A 22396-nucleotide genomic window follows, 5' to 3' on the forward strand; every position below is an offset into this window, starting at 1 on the left:
CAACTAACCTAGCTTGCCTCCCTGATAAGCTAATGCGAGCGCGCAGTTGTAATGTAGTTTTGGCGTCAGAAATGCTGAGAGCGAGTCTGTCTATGATTTACGGACTTAAAAACTGCACAGAAGGTCTCAACGCTCGACCTATGACATCACAAATCAGGGACATTTGGAACCGAGTGTTTTCTGAGGCTCAAAGGAAGAGGACTTACTAAACAGGATTCATACAAAAAAAATGTGAATGAGGCAAAATACAACTCCAGATATGTCTTAAAAGAGGGAACAATGTCATAAAATAAATAAAAAGCTAAAGAAATGTGTCCTTTAAGGCTAAGTGTGATCCGTTCAAACACTTTAAAAAGGGGCGTGTCTTGCTCTTTGGACACGTTCCGTGCTGTGAGCGGAGCAGCGGCTGCAGTGTCGGCTCTTGTTGTCTACCCACCTCCCTGAAGACGATCTCGAACTGTTGAGTCTCTCTGCTCCCGGGCTGCCTCCTGCTCCAGGGTCGCCGGGCAACCAGCGTGATGTCATTGCCCTGAGGGAACAACAAAGACCGCTTCAATATGTCGCAAATAGAAATGGATTAAAAAAAAAGGTAAATTGTTTCAAATTGAAATATTAGTATCGATTTGAGAACTATTTTCCAATATTTACTTTTTAGATCCGAATGACTTGACTGGTTTTATTTCATGCAAAGGGGGCAAGGAAATATGAAAATAAACTGTAAATTCCAAACTAGACAACAATACTCAAATAAGACTGTAAATAATCCTGTATTTTTTAATTGTTTAACTAATATATGACATGTTTACACAGTTTAATGACTTATATGTTAGTTATTAAACATGCTATTTATCACGAATACATTGTGCTACCTTATTCGTTAATGTGTTTTATATTTATTTATAATTATCACAATCAGAAAAGGTTTAATTCACAAACTAGGAATTTTCTTTGGCGATATGGAGCAACGTTAAACAAAGACTAGTCAAATATTAACTATATAAACGGGCATATAAGGTAAAATAAGATATCAGAATAAAAATAGGCTTAAATAATGAGTTTTGAGTCAATGTGTGCCACTGACTGAATTAATTTTGTCACTACAACCATCAACGTCGACATCTATTCATTCTCCCATTCAACACTGTGTAAGATCCAGTTTAAAACCTTGTAAACAAAAGCATTCAAAATGGAGGAATGGAGGCAAAAGTGAAGTAAATCTGTGTGATTTCACTGAAAAAACTGGGATTGACCTCAGAATATAACAAAATATGAAAAATCAAGGGTGTTTTGGCAAATACAAGCGGCTCAGACACGTGTGAGTGACATCAGAGCCACGTGAAAGCACTTTTCAAACTGCATTCTACATGATTTATTTAGTTAATAGGAGGTTATAAAAGACAGTTTGCATTTCAGATGAAGGACAATTTGCATTTCAGATGAAGGACAAATACTTATCTCGTGCTGTATTAAGTAAATTATACTCTTTGCAAAACTCAAATACACATTTTTATCATATTTTTGAATGGAGAAGCAAACGCATTTCACATTTTTACCCTGGAATTCCCAAATAGCTGCACACGTATTGTTAGAACTACTTCAAACCATTAGCATTTAGCTGCACTTACGATGATCTGCACGTCGGCGTCGTCCAGCGGCGTTCCTCGGGGCCCGGCCACATAGGAGATGGTGTACTTGAGCTTCCCGCCGTATGAGCCGACCTGTAACACAGACGTGAGGGGCTCAGATCTGCTGCTCCGGAACCCTCCATGAGGCCGACGCCTCAGACAAAACCAAAACCATGTGTCGACGTGAAGCTCGGCGACTCCAACTGAAGCCATAACACACAAATACATCGTAAAATACAGACGGATTACTCATATAACTAATGATTATAAAGGGTGTTTGAATAAAGATAAAGGAAGTAAAAGTAAGTGCACAAGTGTCAAACACAAACTAACCATTATCTCTATTTAATATCTTTATTTATTTGTGTGGTTTCTTTACCAATACAAAACTCTGAAAAGAAAATATGTCAATATGTCATGTGAATAAAGGCAAATTGTGCTGCTCCAATGCTAAAATAACTGAAAATACAACAATTATTTGGGAGAGTCTCGTACAAATAAACTGTTGTAAACTTGCTCTTCAAGTAGAAAGAGAAACATTTCCACATCGACCGCACACAGTTACAGAGAAGGTTGATAATCTCCATGACAACATTTTGTCAACAGCAAAAATCAAAATTGCAACTGAGATTTGATTAATTGTACTGCTTTAGATGCATAACAATACAAGCTATTCAAATAAAACAACACCTACTGCTACTACAAACACTAATACTACTACTCTTACATAGCCAATACAACCATAATACTTATGAACATTTGCTTGTCTACAAACTTCTAATGACGTTAATACCACCAATATGAGTTATTACTGTTCAATCGAGAGCCAACTATCTTCTAAGCTGAGGTAAAACAAATAAATACACGTGTATTTGTTTCCCTTCTGCCCCGGGTACAACCTTAAGCGACTTTGACACTTTGAATGTTCTGAACTGAAATAGAAACTCCTGAGGGAACGCCAGCCACAAACACCAGAGCTTTCTGCCATTTTCAGACGCGGCGCTCGAGGTCAGAGGAATCACGTCGACGGGGTTTTTCTGTTCAGACCGAGACAAACAGAAGAAACGCTGTGGAAACTAAGGATAACAGTCAGTCAGTCAGTTCCTCAAAGCGGCTCAGCTCCATTCTCAAGTTTTGCCTGATAACTAACCCAAAGTTTCCCCGATTGTACATAACAATCGTCTGACTGCATTGACACTGTGAAATAAACAATAAATATTAACCATGGTCGAGAGTACGAGTATTACTACGGTTAATGAGGCTGCAACTTCAACTGATCTGTAACTAACACTGTAACTTACACCAGATAAACAGACACAGAACAACTGCTACATTCAAAACCATAATTACGATCTCGACTTATCGCTCAATAAATGAAAGAATTGTGGGGATTTTTTTGTTAATCTACAGTGGTAAAGTAAAACGTGAGCTGTAGAAAGTAAAAATAGGAACCGGTGCGACTTATTATGGAAGCTAACTAACTACTAGTGTGTAACTAAAAGTGTTTCATTCACCTTTTTTAATGATATTGTACATTTAGAAAAGGGTTCACTTTACTTTACTATGTTCTAATTTTGACTTTATTTGGTGTATTTATACCTGTTGAACATATAAATTATACTTTTACACCAATCGAGTAGGTTAGGGACACTCATTCCGGTCAAAGTTTATACATAATTTACACAAAGATACAACTTTTTTGACTCTCTAAACAATAACCCAACAAAATATATATATTGAGCTACAGTGGTAAAGTAAAACGTGAGCTAAAAATAGGAACCGCTGTGACTTATCAGAAGCTAACTAACTACTAAAGTGTTTCTTTCATATTCTGTATGTGCTGCAGCTCATGTCTTTAATTAAATTGTACATTTAGAAAAGGGTTCACTTTACGATCTTCTAATTTTGACTTTATTTGGTGTATTTATACCTGTCGTACATATAAATGATAGTTTCACACCGATCGAGCAGATATTTGTAGAGGAAAACATTGAAAAAGCTATAGAAAATGACACACCAGGGAGTTTAAGCATAATTTACACAAAGATACAACTTTTTTGACTCACTAAACATTAATTCAACAAAATAAAGTCGCTCTCATATATTTGTATTTGTCAAATAAAAAAATAGTGACATTAGATGAGTTTTGGCCCAGTGTTTGCTGGGTAATTCTCTGTGATGTCATCAATTACTAACAGGAAGTGACATTACAAACCAAAAAAATATGCTATTCTGCGATAGCATTTTCAGATTTTTTTTAGCAAAATTAAAAATATATTTCATCTTAACTGCATTTTAGTTCAATGAGTGGTCCGACCGGTCAGAGGTCACAGGTGTATACTTGATTACTTAAGGTTCACGTCAAACGAATCAAGTGCATTTTGTACCATTAAAAGTAAAGAAAAAGAAAACACAAAGTAATTGCTGCTGCTTGAAGTCAAAGTGAATCGTGTACACGGGGCACACATCCAGACCGGCGAGGCCGGGGGAAAAAAGCCTGTCAAGTATAATAAAGTTTGCATATTTGAGTTGCCCTCCGCAGGTCAGCCAAAGGTCGCGGTGGAGCCCGGCCAAAGTGAGTGGAGTTACCTTGTCCCCAGTGAACTGCGCTGGGAGCTGCCAGAAGAGCGGGTCGTCCTGGTTTGAGCTGAAACCTTTGTAGGCCAGAGCGTACTGAGAGGAAATAAGGAGGAAAGGTAAGGGAGATAACATGCAAGGACAGAGAAAGAGTTCAAAGAGGCAAAGCAGACGGGCAAAAACGGGCAGAGAGGTGGATATTAGTGTGAGAAACGGTTCCGAGGGTCTATCTCTTCTATCACTGCTCCATCAGGCTTAAGGGGGACCAAATACAGACACGAAGACGAGTATAAAGTGGCTGAACGGCCCAAATGTGTTTGAATATCCAAGAATGCTAAAGGTAGCTCCGGGCTAAATGCTACTACAACGCTACCTCCACCTGCTGCTTAAAAATCTGTTTAAAATACATGTCATTTGCCAGAAAATGAGTGGAAAAAGTTGCAGCCAGACACGCTTGACAAAGGTTTGATGAGGCTGTTGTAAACGTAAGGTAGATAGGTTGTTCCTGTATGGTTTTCTGTAGATAGATACAGTAATTCTAGAAATATTACTCATTAACTCTTGTAAAAAAATTGCAATTTAAAAACTATGTAACTTTTCTTGTAGCGTGTACGGGACAATTTCATGCAAAGCAATAACATCTCCATGGAGACAAACTATACACCCGCAATATAAACGTTTCAGCAACACTTTAGTATTTACTGGTTAACTGATGGTAAAAGGCATAATATGTGCTTAATTTCTTCTCTCTTAGTATTTATACAGCACTTTTTATTTGCATTATTTGCAACGAATACTTACTTTTGTATACATTATGATCTTAATGAACAGTAATAATGGTTTTATAAATACTAACGAAGAACTGAAAATAACGATATCCAGACGATATTAAGTAAATCCAACAGAAATGTTTTAAAACATGTCTTTAAATGTGTTGGATGAGCTGTAATTATGAGACAAATGTGAAATGTCTGTCAAATGAATCGCAAAAGTGCAGAAATATCCCTTTATACCCTTGTTTGGCAGATTACAAAATCACTTTTTTCATACTTTTTGTAGTATTTTCTTTTTACATTATACTCCTTATAAACAACAACATTCACAATATTATCAGCGTATTCATATATCAACCACCTCTAATGCCCTTTATCACTTAGTTAGCGACTGTTTTGTGGTTCCTAAACGAAAGCGTTACCAACCTGGCAAAGTTTGAATCTCCAGTTTAGAGGTAGAAAATCTCATGGAGGACAATGGAGCCACGTTACAGTTTGTATTCCGCGTTTGACAAGTTGATAACGGCGCACAAGGCTTTGTCTGACAACCACAACAACTGCTCCCACTCTCAATAATTGGAAAATGACAGTTTAAGATGAGGCTGAACCAAAGCGGAGTACAGCGTAATGACAGGCTATTGTGAAAGCCTGCTACACTCAGTTACAGGGGACAATTATAGTGTTGGCTCTGACAGCGTTAAGCGGGTGCTGCGCACTAAGCGGGTGCTACGCGCTGGACAAAAGACAAATACCGCCCAGGAAGCTCTGAATCATGGAAATAAAAGAAGAGATTGTCGTGTTTTAAAACCGCACACTGTTAACTTTAAGATGCACTGGTGTCCGCCGTCTGCTCGTCTTCATGGAGATGTTATGGCCTGAAATGTTCCACACTGTTACTTTCTAATTGAATTCTTTACCTATCCTGAGTGCTCTATGTTTTTTGTTGTTGATTTTTTTGTTCTATGTAAAAATAAAATAAAATTCAAATAAACATAATTCAAATAAATATAAATTAAAACAGATAAAACAGATAAAACAGATAAAATAAATAAAATAAATAAAATAAATAAAATAAATAAAATAAATTAAATAAATTAAATAAATTAAATAAATTAAATAAATTAAATAAATTAAATAAATTAAATAAATTAAATTAAAAAATAAATAAAATAAATAAAATAAATGTTCCCCGCTATGGCATTAAACTTCTTAAGCAGGGCGAGTTACAGGTTAAATCTGCGGTGAGGTGAGTAAGTGTTTTTTAAGGTGTTTTTGAGCAATATAAACGCTTGTAACTGAATAAATACAAGACAGTTTAAAGCGATACAGTGGAACATTCCAGGTAAAGCAATAACACGTCCATTGAGACGCCAGGAAAGTTACACAGTGCACCTTTAGGTCAAAACGCATGCACTTTCCAAACCGTCACTTCAATAACTTTGCTACAAAAAGATGGGGACACTGTGCAACATGTCAATTAAATACAGCAAATTATAATCCCATAAATTCCACTTGTATCCAAAAAACAATCCAGAAAACATTTTAACTTGATGGAAATTGTTTTAATGAAAATTAAAATGACCAACAGTTGATTTAATTTAATTGACTTAATTTGAATTAATTTAAATCACTAAATGGATATAAAAAGAAGTCACATCAAGAACTTTACATAACGCTGTCTGCAATTTACAATTACTTTACAATTAAATTAAAACTTCAGACTGTTAAAACACCACAATCTACATAATCCTGATTGTTTACAAAGGGACAATTCATTTCATTTAAATATTTGCACATCAGTGTTTCTGTAATTCAACATTTTACACAACGTCCCCACCGTGTGCATCGCTTGCCATGCCAAAGTTCTACCTGATCTCCGGTCGAACTAACCACGGTCTTGCTCACTGCGTTCTTACTCTGACGACACCACATTTAAACACATAAAAGATGAACATTATGCTCTCAAACATGCAACAGTTTCAATATTTAAGATGTGCATTCATGTCGATTGACAGTTAAATGTGCATTAAATGTTGTGAATAATGTAAGTAGTAAACAACATTACTAATTTGCATTCCAACTCTTGAATTGGACTCTATTGTCTATTTGATTTAGTTTAATAACGTGGTTTAGCATAGTATTTAGCAGAAGTAGGGCCAAGTTTTGCAAGTCTCAAGTAATTCTCAAGTCTTTGGCGTCGAGTCCAAGTTCTCTTCTTTGAGTTTCGAGTCCAAAAACAGCTCATATTATTGCAATTTATATGATTTTGTCAATATCAATGTATCAGCGGTAAAAAGAAAACTGTTTTGAATTTGTTTTAATTCTTTTGATCATCAAGTCCAGAGTCCAGGTCAACTAACATCAAGTCTCAAATCATCAAAATAGTGACTCTAGTCTGACCCGAGTTGATTTAGTCGTTTAGTTTGAAGTTAATGTTACTTGATGATATGAGGAAACAAGAATGAAATTAAATCTAAAGTAAAAACTGTTCAAATGTGTTCTGAACTGATTTGGTCCTGAAATAGACTTGGTTCGGAGCTGTTTTAGTCCTAGTTTTAGTTGTATAATTTTGCTTTGTAAACATGTGGGAAAAAGAACGTTCAAATAAAATAAAAAAGCCACACTTCTGTACCTGATCCCGAGGGCCCGGGGAGAAGGACTGGGCTCTCGTGTGTTTAACGGCCGAGAGACCATCAGACGGAGGCGAAGGAGGACTTAAGTTTCGCAAAGACCATCGACTAGAAGAGGCAGAGGTGGTCGGGACTCGAGAGGAAGAAGACGAGGAGGAGGAGGAGGAGGAGAAAGATGATGATTTAGACGCGGAGGAGGGAATGAGGAAAGCAGAACGCTCTGTTCCACTGGAGAAGTTATTCATGAGCGCCCAAACCTCGTCGTCCAGGTCCCAGTGCTGAGGCTGAGGAGCAGAGTTTGTCCCAGAATGGTGGTTTAGAAATATGGGAAGTCCGACCTCCGCCAAGGCTTTCTGCTACCTCAGTGTTTCTTTGTAAAGTGTCATTTCAGCAACTATTTAGTTTAAACTATTCACCATTTATTTATCTGATTCAGTTCATTCATTTAAACAAAAAATACTTATCTAATCAAATCTTAATAAATGGTGAAAAATAGACTGGATTGGTGAATGAATATGTGTTTCTTGTGTAATTGCAAAGGTGGGTAGAGTAGCCAAAAATACTACTACTACTACTACTACTACTACACTCTTTCACTCTGGATGTAAGATAATAATAAGGACAAAACATTAAATAATTTACATACAGACAGAGCACAAAAGAAGAATAACTAAATTATATGTGAGAAAGTTGTGCAAGAAACACAGATGTTCAAATCATGTAATATTATCAATGTAAAGCATTTGTCACTTGAAAAGTAACCTAAACTTTTACTCAAGTAAGAATACACTGTCAAATATTTTAGGAGTAAAAGTATGCGGTCCGCAAACTACTCAGAACAGTTTCTGAAAAGTTCCACCCAGATCATACAAATGTCAATCTAAATCCTCAATATTGCCTGGGCGGAGCTAAGTCTGGTCCTAAATGTTCCGGTTGAATCATGCTCCTCGGGCGTGGCACATGCAGTGACGCCTCTGGTCAGGTGAGGAACTGCTCCAGTCACAAAGGCTTTCACACACTCATGCATCATCCAGTGCTGATTCAGGACAATCTTCATGCTCAAACATTTGCTTTAGACGAGGTTTATGGATCAAATAATCATCCGTATGAGTCAGACGCTAAAAATTCTGAATATTTAACTCAATTGAAGAAGCTTTGTTTCATGATATTACAACTAAAGAACTTCTGCGGATGAAGGAGTAATTCTAATCAAAAAAACAATTCATGAAACTAGTCGGAAACAAGTAATAAAATAGGTCTATGAAAGATTTTTTAAAATGATTTATATACATTTTTGGGGATTTCATGATTTTCACAGATTAGTTCATGTGAGGCTAAATGTTTTTTATTTATCATTTTTTAAAAAAGTTGTGTTTTGGCACTTAGGAGACATTGTGAATAAATAAATAAATTAATGAGTCAATTTATTAATTAATTAGAATTATAATAAAATGTTCTATACATAGTACATATAGGCAACACTTTTCTGTTTGTTCCTATTTTTTGCTGAAATCAAAGAAAATAAACTTGGGGGTTGGGTTGAAGAAGCCTTCTTTGTTTCGAAACAGATGGAAATGTTCTATATGTTCTGTCCCTTTTCGAAATAAATAAATAATAAGAACATGTTGCTTTGGACCTATTGAAATCAAGTGAAATATTCTGAAGAACAGTAAGTTTGCACAGGCTTTCGGTTTCACTAAATACATGGAATCACTCGCGGTCCACCTCCTTATTAGTGGTCGAGCGCAGCTTTCAAACACCACATTTGTCGAATACCTGTGCGGCCTTTGCGCTCTGAATCCATTAGGCCCCAGACAGAAGCGTCCGTCTTTAAGTGCTCGTCGGGCGAGCTCGAATCACTCTAGTGGTGTGGATAAAGCATACTTTGATCACTTTCCTTCCCACTGAGCCCCGCAGCGTTTGAGCGAGCATTTGAGTGGAGGTGTGTCCTTCTGTAATGGCCTATTAATGATCCAAATGTTTACGCGTCCATGCCCGAGGAAGTGAAGCGACCGAAAGAAATGGCTTTGCGTTTAGTTCTGGATGTGAGCGATGGGACTGCGGAGACGTTTAACGACCACTCCAGGACAAAACGGGCATGCTTTAAAAAGTTGAAATGAAATAATGCCACGGACTTCCAAGAGACATCCATATGCACGCAACGGGAATAAATACGATCTTATAAACACGAGGTGGGAAGGGAGAGTTATGGGGAAGTTAGGGGAGCGAGCGTGACCGGTGCGGGCTTTGAATCACCACAACAACATGACATCCAATGATACAGCGGCTGGCTTTACTGTACCTGCTCCGCCCGCTTTGCACGGGACATGATAGATCGTTTCTAAAGAGGGAGGGAAAATGTGGAAGGAAGAATAAGAGCTACACCTCAGAGAGCAATAAAACAAGGTTAGAAGTAAAAGGAAATATAGGACGGAGAGAGGAAAAGGCGATATGACAAAAAAATCTAATCGAATAGTAATTTGGACACATATTATAGATTATTTGGATTTTTATTGACCTTTAAACATTGCTCTGGCATTTCATGTTTTTGCAGAACTTAGAATGATAGAAAAGTACAAATTACTTTCTATCAGTCAGACTTTCCCTCATCCGGATTGGTGTTAGCAGCCGAGTGACGACCACGGGAAACAAACAGAAGCTAGCTCCTCGCCTTGAAAATAAAATATAATGTAAATAAATTGCAGGAAGCCTTTGAATTTCTAATTTTGTCGTTTAAAATCGACAAATTTTGAAACCGGGTGTTTTTGTGAGGCTCGTAACAGGAGCAGAGAAGACAACCTCGTAAACAAGGTGAAGGAAACGAGCGTGAATGAAGTGAAATACAACACCAGGTACATTTTAGATCAGGGAACAATGTCACAGCGTTTGTTAGAAGCTCAACAAAGTCGCAAAATATGTGTCCTTTAATGCGGCTCGACCCCTTCAATCCTTTTATTGCTCAGCTTCGGTTGTGCTCTGAGCGAGAAACAAACAATCACGGCAGATAGTTTGAATTACCTACGAACACAATCTATTTCTAAGTCTACAAGAATCATTCCAAACGCTCTGAGAGAATTGTAATAAATTGTAAAAAGTTGCAGGATTCCCCCGCTGCTGAAAGCCTTCACCACGAGCTCGTCCAGAAGGAAAACTGAAGGAAATCTCAATCAAAGTAATTCAGCCGTTCCTCCAAAACCTGACAAAACCTGACAAAACCTGACAAAACCTGACCCGGGATTGGTGGGCGTTACCCTGTCTCCCTGGGCGTTACCCTGTCTCCCTGGGCGTTACCCTGTCTCCCTGGGCGTTACCCTGTCTCCCTGGGCGTTACCCTGTCTCCCTGGGCGTTACCTTGTCTCCCTGGGCGTTACCTTGTCTCCCTGGGCGTTACCTTGTCTCCCTGGGCGTTACCTTGTCTCCCTGGTAGGCTCCGGGCAGCTGCCAGAAGTGCGGCTCTTGTCCCGCGTAGTCAAAGTTGCTGTAGGAGAGCTGTGTCCCGGACGTGGAGATCTCCACCGTGAAGCCTGTGGAGACGCGAGTGGTGCGCTGGCGATTCACCAGAGCGTAATCCTGGAAGTTTCCTGGCGTGAACGCTGAGGTCACCTGGAGGTCAACGGAAGAGGTTTAAATGAGGTAGCAAAGTGGCAATTTGCAGACGCTTCAGGATCGCGTGATGATGCTGAAGAAACCACACAGGTCTTAGAAAAACCATAGATCTGCCCCATAAAAAATTAAGAAATGACAAATGACTCGCAGACAAGTGAGTAGGATCGCTTCAAAACAGTGAGCTTACCTCCAAAATTGCGAAACCGTGATAATAAAGCCTCAAACCTTCTGCACACTAGAGGACTTTTAAGCCTGATTTGCCTCTCCACGAGTTTGTTTATCCTCGTGTCTGTGGGGTCAATCTGATTCTGTTACCACTGCGGTATAGGTCAAGTCGCAGCTCGCAAACCTCAAATTGTGAGGTTCCAACAACGTTAGCGCGGCCAATCAGAGCAGCCGGTTAGCGAAGTGAAGGCTCGTGACGACGCGAGAACTTTAGAAACAGCACGATGGAAAAACAGTGCAGAAACAAACCTGTGCGCAACAATGTCGTATTTACTTAAATCTAGACTTAAATACGTAAGATACAAACTGGACTAACAGAAGTTGAAGATCTGTGACTAACTTCAGATACAAAAACTAAAGAGGTTGAATGAAACATGTGAGGATGAGCTGGGATTCATGTTTGAACAAAAATATGTGGTGAAATATATGCACGCACCAGGTCCCTGTAGTGGGCGGAGCTGTAGCACTGCTGGGTCACGCCCATGCAGAAACAGGACAGGCAGCCATCTTTGTTCTGAGGGCTGAGGTGGAACGTGCCCTGTTTGCAGCTGGAGCAGGACGGCCCTTCAACGTTCATCTGCGACAACCACAAGGAACACTTATAACGTCACCATGACAACAGCATTATTTACATGCAGCGGATTAGGTTTTATGTCAGTGTTTGGAGCCGAGAAATCAAAGTTTGTGAATGTTTTATATCTGGAGCTCTTTAATTGTTTTATTCTTTGTGTCTCCTTGTCTTTTATAATGTTGTTTTTGTGTTGGCCTAGTACAAATGCTAACTTGAATGTATAAATTCAGGATTAGAATGTAATGTTTTCTTTGTCCTAGTCAGTCTTTAATAAATCTAAATGGACAGTGGAGAACGGAGTTAAAATGGCTGGTTCTCAAGCTCTTTCAGATTCAGTATTCAGAATCCTCTTTAGTTCAAACATTTGCTGAATTTAGTCATTTTAATCCATATGTTTGTCTTCCTCAGGGTTAGTCCTTGTTTAGAAATTGTATATTAATTGTCAAGTCCCATTTTTGACCTGGTTTTGACCAAGTTTAGACTCAATATGATCATTGTATTGTTTGTTGCGTTGTCTTTTTTGTCTTTGTTTTGAACTGTTTTGTATGGAACTCTTTATCAAAATCTGAAATAAAGCTCGACTTACTAGAGACAATAAATTAATGCAAAAAACAAAAGTCCTTTTCACCTTGCAGCGGCACGAATTACCAACGCAGCCTTCACTTCCGCCTTGGTCGCAATTGTAGCAGTTTCCTGGTCATTTCAAAAGACAGAATGTAAGATTAGAAAGAACCAAATGTGTTTAACAGGCTGTCAAAGTCACGTTTGGTTTTACCATTGAGCACATTGTCCTCCGAGCACCTTTGTCCAAGCGGTGGGTTTCCATAGTATCCCGGAGCACATCTGAAAGAGGCAGATAGTCACTCACGGGTGAATGTTTCCCAATGATTCAAGCCACAAAACAATGAGACAGGAAGACGTCTGCTCCAGGTGATACACTGCATTCCTCTGCTCTTTCCAGTTCCATTTTGACCCTCGGTGTCCCTCACACAAAGTACTCATTCAAACAAGAGACATCCAAAAGCGCTGATATGCAAATGACTAACGTGACCCAAAGACGAGAAGACGAGAAGCCCAGAGGAAAAAACATGGAAGTCGGACAAAGCATCCCATGTTTTTTATATTTTATATTGTGTACACTGCAAAGAATGAAACTTGAATTCAGGATATAATAATACGATATAATAATACATTTCGTTCTTTTTTACTCTAAAGGAAACAAGCAAGGCTAAAGCAAGACTAGAACAGGACCAAACAAGTCCGTACCAGGACTTAAACTAGGACCATAACAGGATATTATCATTATTATTATTTTAGATAGGAGCAAAATCATAATACAGAACACATTATTCTTCTTTTTTTTAAACTATTAAAATGAGTTCAAAAAGAGCAAACGGAAACAAAGGCATATTTCTGTTATTTTAATGATCCATTCATATTTTCTACAATACTCGAGCCAAGATATTTCATCACATTTTGGACAATTGTTATCGAAAATCAAGAATGTTGTCAGTATTTCCTGCTGTATGTGAACGCTTCTCTTCATTCAAGTTACATGTCTTGAAACATTTGGAAATGTCAGAAAGTTAAATCCAACCTACTCAAAAATCACTCTCAAATTACATTCAATTTGCAAGTCCTTTGACAAAGATGCTCATTGTTTGCAGTGTATGAGGTGGGACTAAAAGAGTCAAATCTTCACTAAAAAAGTAAGAAAAACGCAGTATTTCCATTGCCTTTATACCCACAGTAAGCACAGGCGCTGCCACCAAAGCACAGGCAACAACCCCGGGGTCTTATCTCACCTGTTTTGGGGGTCCGGGGCGGAGGGAGAGCAAAAGCTAAACTCTAAATGTGAAATATAACATACAAAGTACAACAAAGCCAGCACATCTGGCATTATGGATGAGAGGAAGAACTTCATACATCACAAAGACCTTAAGGCAGCATTTACATAAGACAAAATGACCACGGGCTTCAGACTGGGGGGTGGGGGGGTGGGGGGCTTAAACAACTGCTGCGTTCAAGGCAGAATTATGTGCAATATTAAACCTTGTCGTTAAACACAACATTTATGGTTGTTTTGGTGTGGATTCGGGAAACCCACAGCCCCCATCTGAGAGAGAGACATAATCATAATCATAAAAAGCAACATTTTCAACAGATTGGAATTAGCAGTACAAAAATGTCATAAGCTCAATATAAGAGATCGACCGATATATCGATTTCAAAGAATCCAGCTAAAGCTCTGGCAATATTTTCATTTATAGGACAGATTTAAATGATTTACCCAAAAATATATGATCTGAAAGGCCTAAACACTCTGTGCACAACTGCAGTCTATACAGTGCATTTTAGACATTCATAACCCTGTTCTGGAGCAGTCTAGTCTCAATTTGTGTTGAATAAAAAACATTTGGTACCATTTTTTTATATCATTTATTCCTGTCTTAGTAAAGCATGAACAAAGAGTTAATTCAAAACGAACAAATAGTTAATGAAGAATGATTCAGGCTTACACTTAATGTTCTAACACTTAACATCAACCTTAATATTCACTAAGCCTGAATCATACTTAATAAACTATTTGTTCATTATGAATTAAGCCTTTGTTCATGTTTTGTTGAGGTGTAATTATTATACAGTGGTATAACAAGCATTTTGTCTTTCTTTTAAGCAGCAGTTCGGCCCAAACTAAATAAATATGGAGCTGTTTAAGGCCATTAAAGTGTTCCCAACGATATATCAGTCCATCTCCGCTCACTATTCTAAACCATAAAAGGCTGTGCCCGAACTTTTACATAAACACAACATAACACAACTAAACTGGGACTAAATCTGGACTGGGCACCGGCTAAACCAGGACCAAACCAAAGCGGGAGCGTGAACGCAGCCGTGGCAGCACCAAACAGACACAATTATTATCAAAGACATGGAAAATGAGAACACAAAAAGGCTAATACTTGCAAAAACATGAGGTAGTCACAATAACAGGTCACAAATGACAGAAATGAAACACTATGTGGGAATGTAATGCCCCTTAAAGGTCATATATATTGTGCATTCATCCAACTTTAAGACAACTTTTGCATACCTTAAATAATTATGTAAAAGAAGTTAAGTTTTCCTTCTGAAAGTTTAAACAGAAGATGCAAAACGTCCATCTGCTTGTTCATTGCAGAGTGAAATGAACTAATAATGGGCTGAAGCTCGGCGGCGGCGGGAGAGCTCTTGTTCTGCATAATACAAACACACAAACATAATGATGTGTGTATCGTGGAAGACACAAAACTCAGGACCTGTCTGAGCCGCTGTTAGGATTCTTTCTCTTCATAGTTCTGTGCAATAAGAATTACAGACATCATTTATGCCTTTTGAAAGTCGTTTCTTTCAGAGCCTTCATAAAACACAAGTATTTATGTCATTATGTACAGTGGGTGCTATAAATAAAACATCTACGCTGCAAACCAAGGAATACCAACATTAGTTAAAACAATTAGATTTACAATATTATTCCCATCGGGATTGTGTCGTTTAATTTGTGGCACATTTGAGGACTTTTTTATAATAACCAGTGGCGTCGTGTCGGTATCACTTTCTAATAAGGCGTGGATACAAAGCATTTATAATATTTATTCATCACTGACAAGCAAATTAGTCATTTACACATTTAATAATCATTTACTTAAGGTTAGGACTAGTTAATGATGAATAAACATTTGCGAAAGCTTTGTATTGTTACCGTTTCTTTCTATGCGAGCCGATAATGTATCTCGACTGTGAAAGAACAATAAGAACAAGTCAAATTAGTCTGAAAACCTTTCAGTTCTACTCATTTTACCTAATGTGGATCCTCCTTTTGGCAGTGAACAAATACAGCATAAAAAAACCCAAAAAACAGCTTTATTTATAAGGCTACTCGTTGTCTGGGATGATTTTGATAGGAATGGCCAGTCTTCCCAGAACGACATGCAGCGAAGCGTCTTGACTGCTTTTCTGCTTTGAACTCCTCTGATCTCCGCTCAGCAGTCGCAGCAGATCCAAAACTCCCGGATTCACGCTCTCTCTGCGCGGAGACTTGGGCGCTGGCATCGATTTTCTTTTGACCGTTGAACTGAACTTCTTTTTAACCGCAGTGGTCTTTACTTGGGGAGGAGGAGTGGTGCGTTTGGGTCTGCTCGCGCTCGACCTTTTCTTTGAAGCTGCACTTTTTGTTGATTTGGTGTTTGAGACTAACTGGCGGGCCTCTTTGGCGCTCCGTAGCTTTTTGCTTTGCTTCGCTTCGCTCTGGACGGGCTTCTGCTTATTTTTCGGCTTCGTTTCGGGCGCATTGGATTGAACCGCCTTTTTACGGTCTCCATTGTCTTTTACAAGAAGCCTGGAATCTTTTTTACTGTCCATTTTACTGTCCTGTTTACGTGGCTGAGCTGGTCTCGAAGAGTGAGCGGGCGGGTCAAGCTGAAATTTTGTTACTTCTTTCTTTTGCTTCTGGTTTGTCCGCACTGGTTTAGCACCTTTTTTAGCCGGCAATGAGGCTTTTTTGACCACTGCTTTCTTTGATCCAGTCTTGATTTTAGTAGTGGTAGTAGTAGTAGTAGTAGTAGTAGTAGTAGTAGTAGTAGTAGTAACAGAAGTAGTCCTTACTTTTGCTTTAGTTGAAGCAATACTTTTTGGTTGTCTTGTAGCTTTAGGCCTCGAAAATGTACCTTTTTTCAACTTGTCACCGTTCAAATTGCGTCTGCTTTTGTCCACACTCACACAAGGCGTTTGCACAGTGGTCGATATTCCTCTCGTCGTGTAAAATGTCGCCGCGGTGGACGTCAACGCCAGCGCCACCTTTTTCTCGCGGGTCGATCGCGAAATGTGCCTGCGCTTGATTTTGTTCATCTCCTGCGCCAGCGCAGTGAACCCGTCGATCAGAATCTCCAGCCGCCCCTCGAGTCTGCCCAGGCGGCCCTCCATGTCCGCGTAGCTCCCCTCCAGCTCCGCCACCTTGTCAGACTTTCCCGCCGTCGAGTGCAGGGAGATGAGCAGCTTCATCTGCGCGCTGAGGTAACTCTGCTGTTTCTGGAGGGCGTGGATGCCGTCCTTCATGTCCAGCGTGTTGCTCTCTAACATGCTGAGGCGCTGGTTGAAGCTGCTCAGGTGACGGCGGAGCAGGTGCTGGAAGCTCGAGTGCCTGGTTTCGGGGCTCGGCGTGAAGCGAGGAGGAAGCCTTTGGACGTGTTTGTTGGGCGTGATCAGAGCCGTGATCGCGGTTGAGCTGACTGAAGGTAAAGTCGTTTGACGAGTCCTTTTGGGGGATTGGGTTGTTCTAATGTACGTCACGAAATCTTCATCCTCGTTGTCGTCGTCGCCGCTGCCGTCGGGGAGTATTTCTTTCTCGAAGCTGAAATTGAATACGGCTTCAGCTCCGCAGCCGACAGGAAAGAAATCCTCCATCGGGTCCCCACAACTGTCGGCGGACGGCCTCTCTTCTCTTCATGTCAAAACCAAAGCAAAATCAGGCAAAATGTAGCCACAAGACGGTCAACAATAATGAAGGCTTTGTACCCACGTCACCATGTCATCTTTGCCCCATGAGTAACAAAGATTGGCTGAACCTGATGCCTCATAAATGTCTACATTTATGCCATTGAGATCGGGAAGAAGTTTCATTTGATCTGTGCAAAAGTTTTGGCTGCCAGCAAGACGCAAAGCTGAAGCAAAAAGCAAAGTATGAACGCGTAAAACCAGCAAGAAAAGAGGAGCAAAGTGAAGGAAAAAGCACAATGAAGAACCACACACATGAAGGTCATTCTGGACCCGTGTCTTTCTTTTCAGACGTTATCAAGTAATACCACTTTTGGTTCCACATTACGTTACAGCTCAGTAATGGTCATGGTAATATGACATCTTTATATATTTAAAAGTGTTAATATGGTAATTACTCCTGGAAAACACACACACTAATAGATTCTTTTTTCAATTAGTCGAGTAGTCACACAATTATTTCTATTGTACATTGAGACTTTTTATATACTTATATACGACTGAAGGCTTTTTTTTATTTACAAATTAAGTGTACTATTGATGAAACAATTTTTTTTTTTTTTTTTTTATATTTTGATTTAATAATGTTGTACAGGTATTTGTTTTAAAAATATATTTGTGTTTTAGAGTCTGTATAGTCCAAAAGCTGCTTACAAAGATCAAAATAGATTTTTTTGTAAAATCTTACTATGCTATTACTGTGCTATTACTGTACTGTAAGTAAAGTCCGCCGAATAGAAGAACCTCTACAGCATCTACAATAGAAACAACCACACGCACACGTATCAGTGCAACCTCAAACTTCTACAACAATGTTCCCCTTTGATCGAACGACACAGTGAAATCTCGTACGGAAATCCAAGAGAAACAGACATGCTTGCATCCCTCTCCTCTGAACAGCTGGTGCTAATGCTAATATGTCAGCCACTGCTCTCTTTAGCTCCCGGCCGGGCCCCCAAAAAACCCCCAAACACTGTCCAAAACGTCCCGGACCCCTGATTAGAGACGGAGTGAAAACGTGAAAAAACAGGCGTGGCCGGACGTACCTCTCACAGCGCCGGCCGGTGAAACCAGCAGCACAGCCGTCACAGGTGGGCTGACCGTCTGAGTCCATGTAACACGTCGCCGAGTATCTGTGAGCGCAAGATTTATCAGAGCGGGAACTGTGGATGTGATAAAGCAGCTTTATCTGGCAAAACAGTTCAATGTCGCTTTAACTGAGGCAAACTATCACACTTAGATCATAAGTGACTACGCAGTATTTCCCTTGATTTAAGAATGACTTAAAATGAGCTGGAACAAGCATTATTTTCTCACTTTAATTTAGCAACAACAACAAAAAAGAAGGTAAGAAAATACTACTTAATTTATTGCCAAATATTTTTTTCACGTAATGTTTTTAAAGCCAAATAAGGCCCTTTGTGTGTAAAAAGTACATTAGGGACATACTGTATAAAATATCTGGAATTCTTGCTTAATTTTGTCAACATATTAGGTACAAAAATATTTACAGAGAGGATTTTTAATATCTTATTTAGTATTTGAGTAAACTAGATCTGACTGAAAATTGGCGAAAAAAGATTTTGTTAAAATCTTTATGAATCAGGCGTGGGATCAGAGTTTTGTTTCAACCCTTTAAAAAGCATTTCATTGATTCAGTCTGACAACCCTTCATGGCCCTTCATAAAACAAAACTGACTCCACAAATTCAAACGGGTACAAACTCACTGGTCGCTGGATGCGGTTCCTGGACAAGGGCAGGGTTGGCAGGCCTGGGCGCCACCTCTCGCCGGGTTTCCATAGTAACCGGCCTGACAGCGGTCGCACCTCGGTCCCTCGGTGTTGTGGACGCATTGCTTTTGGGCAGGACACACAGAAGAACATGAACCGTGAGCCAAAAACAACAGCCAAATGAGTCTAATATCCCAAACGACAGTGTCTGTTTTTCCACGAGTCCAGATTCGCCCACAGTCATTACAGCCGCGGCAAATCAGATCAGAACTGCAATTCCATGGTCACAACTGGCAAAGCCCAAAGATTGCAATGAAGTAATATAATATCCTCTGCAAACAGCCAAAATATCCTGTCTCCATGGGGCTTTATTTGCATGAGATTCTTGTATTCATATTTCTTTCTCTTTCTCAAATGCGCCTTGTTAATTGGATCTTGCTTGTCTAAGGTCTGTTAAGAAAAGTGAACCTTTATTTGTCTTACAATGTACAAAAAGAACAAAAGCAGAAAGATAAGAATGACAAAAACACAAATAAATAACTTAAGATGAATATGTTTTCAAAATATGCATTTAAAAAGAACATTTTATACTTGGGAAATCGTCATTGTATTTGAATCTCATTTGTGAAGATACTGAAACGTGCCTGAAAAATCCAAACTTGACACTGAACGTGGTGCGATGAGGAGTAAATGACACAAACGTACCAGGCAGGCGCCGGTTTCAGGGTCGCAGCCGCTCGCGTGGCCGTGGCAGTCGCAGCGCTCACACGTGCCCAGGTAAAGTCCAGAGCCTGTGCGCGTGAAGCCCTCAGCGCACTCCTGCACCGCCGGGGAAAAGACACACAAAACAGGGGATTATACTGTTTCCCAACGCGTCACATCGTTCACAGTTATCATTATGGACTGCAACGCAAAGGACTGTTCCACAATGTAATGAGGACAAATAAAGCTGGGTTTGTTTCAATATTAAAGGGGACATTATTATGCATGTTTTAATGGGGTTCTTTCATTCTTACTTTACTTTAGTTGTATTTTGATTGATAAACTGTTCATTCTTCAAAAATAAAAAGACATTGATTCAAATCTGCTGCTTGTTAGGGTGAAACGTCTCTATGAAAAACTCAAACTGAACTGAAGATTTGCAGGTCAGAACAGGAAGTCAATGTTTCTATTACTAAGCCGTTTAGGCCGACATCGTAGAGTGTAAAATGTTGATGTATTTAAGTTGTAGTTTAACATTTACATTCCAGGGGGAAAAGCACAATGTGTCTCCTTTAAAGAGTCAAGAGAACAGGAACGAGATGCTGCTTAGTGTAAATTAAATAAAATAAATAAATTCCTCCCTCTTCTCTGTTATTTTGCCACTCGACCAAGCACTCTTTCATTTAAATGCACTCTCTCTCTATCTCGTAATGGATAAAATTATGTCATGTCAAAGCTAACATTTTAATAACCTCATTTCCTTACTCACTTTTTATGCTCTTTTAATATCTACTTTAAGTATTCAAATCTGAATTGTTTTCCACTTTTGACACGTTTGTTTACCGTATTTTCCGGACTATAAGTCGCACCCTTTTTCATAGTTTTGGCCGGGGTGCGACTTATACTTATATTCATACTTATACTTATACTTATATAGACTTATATGTGATATTATTTGTTATTTTCACACTTGCAACTGCATTTCATACTCCAGTGCAACTTCTATGTGTTTTTTCTTCTCTATAAAGCATTTTTCTTTGCTGGTGCGACTTATAGTCCGGAAAATACGGTATTTGGTCTGGAGAGTACATGCTAATGAACATACATGTTATACATTGTGGCCATGGGCTCATTGCATTTAGAGTCTATTTGCTCTTTGTTATCAAGGTGTCTGCGTGCTCAGTCAGTCGCCACACAAAGGTCCCACGGCAGAAGGACATTTTATCCTGGACACGAGTTTTCAAGAGCGAATACGTTTCTCTGCTCATCCAAGTAGCTTCTTAAATATCTGTCTGAAGGGAGGAGCTAACTACACTGACACTAATGGCTCACCTAACTCCTATTAGCATACTCTGATTAGCCCTATTGCCTTCTTTGTTTTGATTGAGGCCTTTGTTATCAAGAAATATGATCAAATAATAATTTCATTCAGCCTCATCAGCCTCTCCAGCTGCTCCTTTTCACCATCAGTCTTGGCCTTGAATGAGATCATTTCCTGGACAATTTTCGCCTTCTTAATTAAGTACCAAGGTTTTTCAATTCACTGAGACGTTGAAATCACTTCTGTTCAACACGTAATTGGTTCACACCTGGCAGGACGATCCCCTGTATCCCTGAGGACAAGCGCACTCCTCCACCACCAGCGCTCGCTCGTTACCGGTGGAGTGAGGGACCGCGATATCCATCTTGATATCTGAAATACTGAAAACCAGAAGAGAATCAAGAATAGGGAAATGCACTTGACATACGTTCATAGTTCCCGTGCTCACCTGCTTTCTGCCATGTTGTCGGCGTAGGTGGCTCGGATCATGAAGACTGTGACATCAGCCAGAGCCATGAGAAGGTGCTGCCGGGTGCAAGGCTCTCCATCCGCCCTCCTCCAGGCAGACTTTTGAGACAATTCACAGGAGAACAGTTAAGTCTTTACATCTAGCTACAATATGACAGTTTCTGGTTGTGTCCTCACCTCTCGGAAGGCCACTTTGATGGTTTGTGGCACGCGTGGAGCTGGTTTGGTGGTGGAATAATGCTCCAAAAAGATGCCGTTTCCCTGGAGGACCACGTCAGGCTGACCGTCGATGAGCTGCGAGCGCAGCCTGGGCTCGAACCGCACAGTGTAACGCAACTCTCCGCCGTACGCCGTCACCTGGAGGGCAGAGGCAGGGCAGAGGCAGGTCAGAGGCAGGTCAGAGGCAGGGCAGAGGCAGGTCAGAGGCAGGTCAGAGGCAGGTCAGAGGCAGGTCAGAGGCAGGTCAGAGGCAGGGCAGAGGCAGGTCAGAGGCAGGTCAGAGGCAGGGCAGAGGCAGGTCAGAGGCAGGTCAGAGGCAGGGCAGAGGCAGGGCAGAGGCAGGGCAGAGGCAGGGCAGAGGCAGGTCAGAGAGAGAGAAGAGGCAGGTCAGGTCCAGCTCAGAGGAGAGTGGTGGA

The 22396-nt window shown here is 39.9% G+C and overlaps 1 protein-coding gene across 4 annotated transcripts in view; it reads right to left on the reverse strand.

The window, feature by feature from the left end:
• Nucleotides 1–22396, reverse strand: part of hspg2 (heparan sulfate proteoglycan 2) — a 189327-nt gene that overhangs the window by 65941 nt on the left and 100990 nt on the right. For 3 of the 4 annotated variants that reach the window (XM_072449264.1, XM_072449263.1, XM_072449262.1), the window contains exons 25-40: nt 21939–22118; nt 21742–21860; nt 21562–21673; nt 19976–20089; nt 19268–19395; nt 18586–18672; nt 12783–12850; nt 12636–12700; nt 11873–12013; nt 11017–11208; nt 9908–9946; nt 7608–7889; nt 6845–6892; nt 4215–4298; nt 1626–1718; nt 437–529 (exon numbers count right to left, since the gene is read on the reverse strand). In XM_072449264.1, coding sequence (XP_072305365.1) covers nt 437–529; nt 1626–1718; nt 4215–4298; nt 6845–6892; nt 7608–7889; nt 9908–9946; nt 11017–11208; nt 11873–12013; nt 12636–12700; nt 12783–12850; nt 18586–18672; nt 19268–19395; nt 19976–20089; nt 21562–21673; nt 21742–21860; nt 21939–22118 — 1845 coding nt within the window. The remainder of the gene's footprint in view (nt 1–436; nt 530–1625; nt 1719–4214; nt 4299–6844; nt 6893–7607; nt 7890–9907; nt 9947–11016; nt 11209–11872; nt 12014–12635; nt 12701–12782; nt 12851–18585; nt 18673–19267; nt 19396–19975; nt 20090–21561; nt 21674–21741; nt 21861–21938; nt 22119–22396) is intronic. The other variant, XM_072449265.1, reaches the window with a different exon arrangement.

The sequence above is a fragment of the Eucyclogobius newberryi genome, unplaced genomic scaffold, assembly GCF_026437365.1.
Source record: "Eucyclogobius newberryi isolate DKJ021-1_F unplaced genomic scaffold, fEucNew1.0.hap1 SCAF_17, whole genome shotgun sequence".
Classification (NCBI taxonomy): Eukaryota; Metazoa; Chordata; class Actinopteri; order Gobiiformes; family Gobiidae; genus Eucyclogobius; species Eucyclogobius newberryi.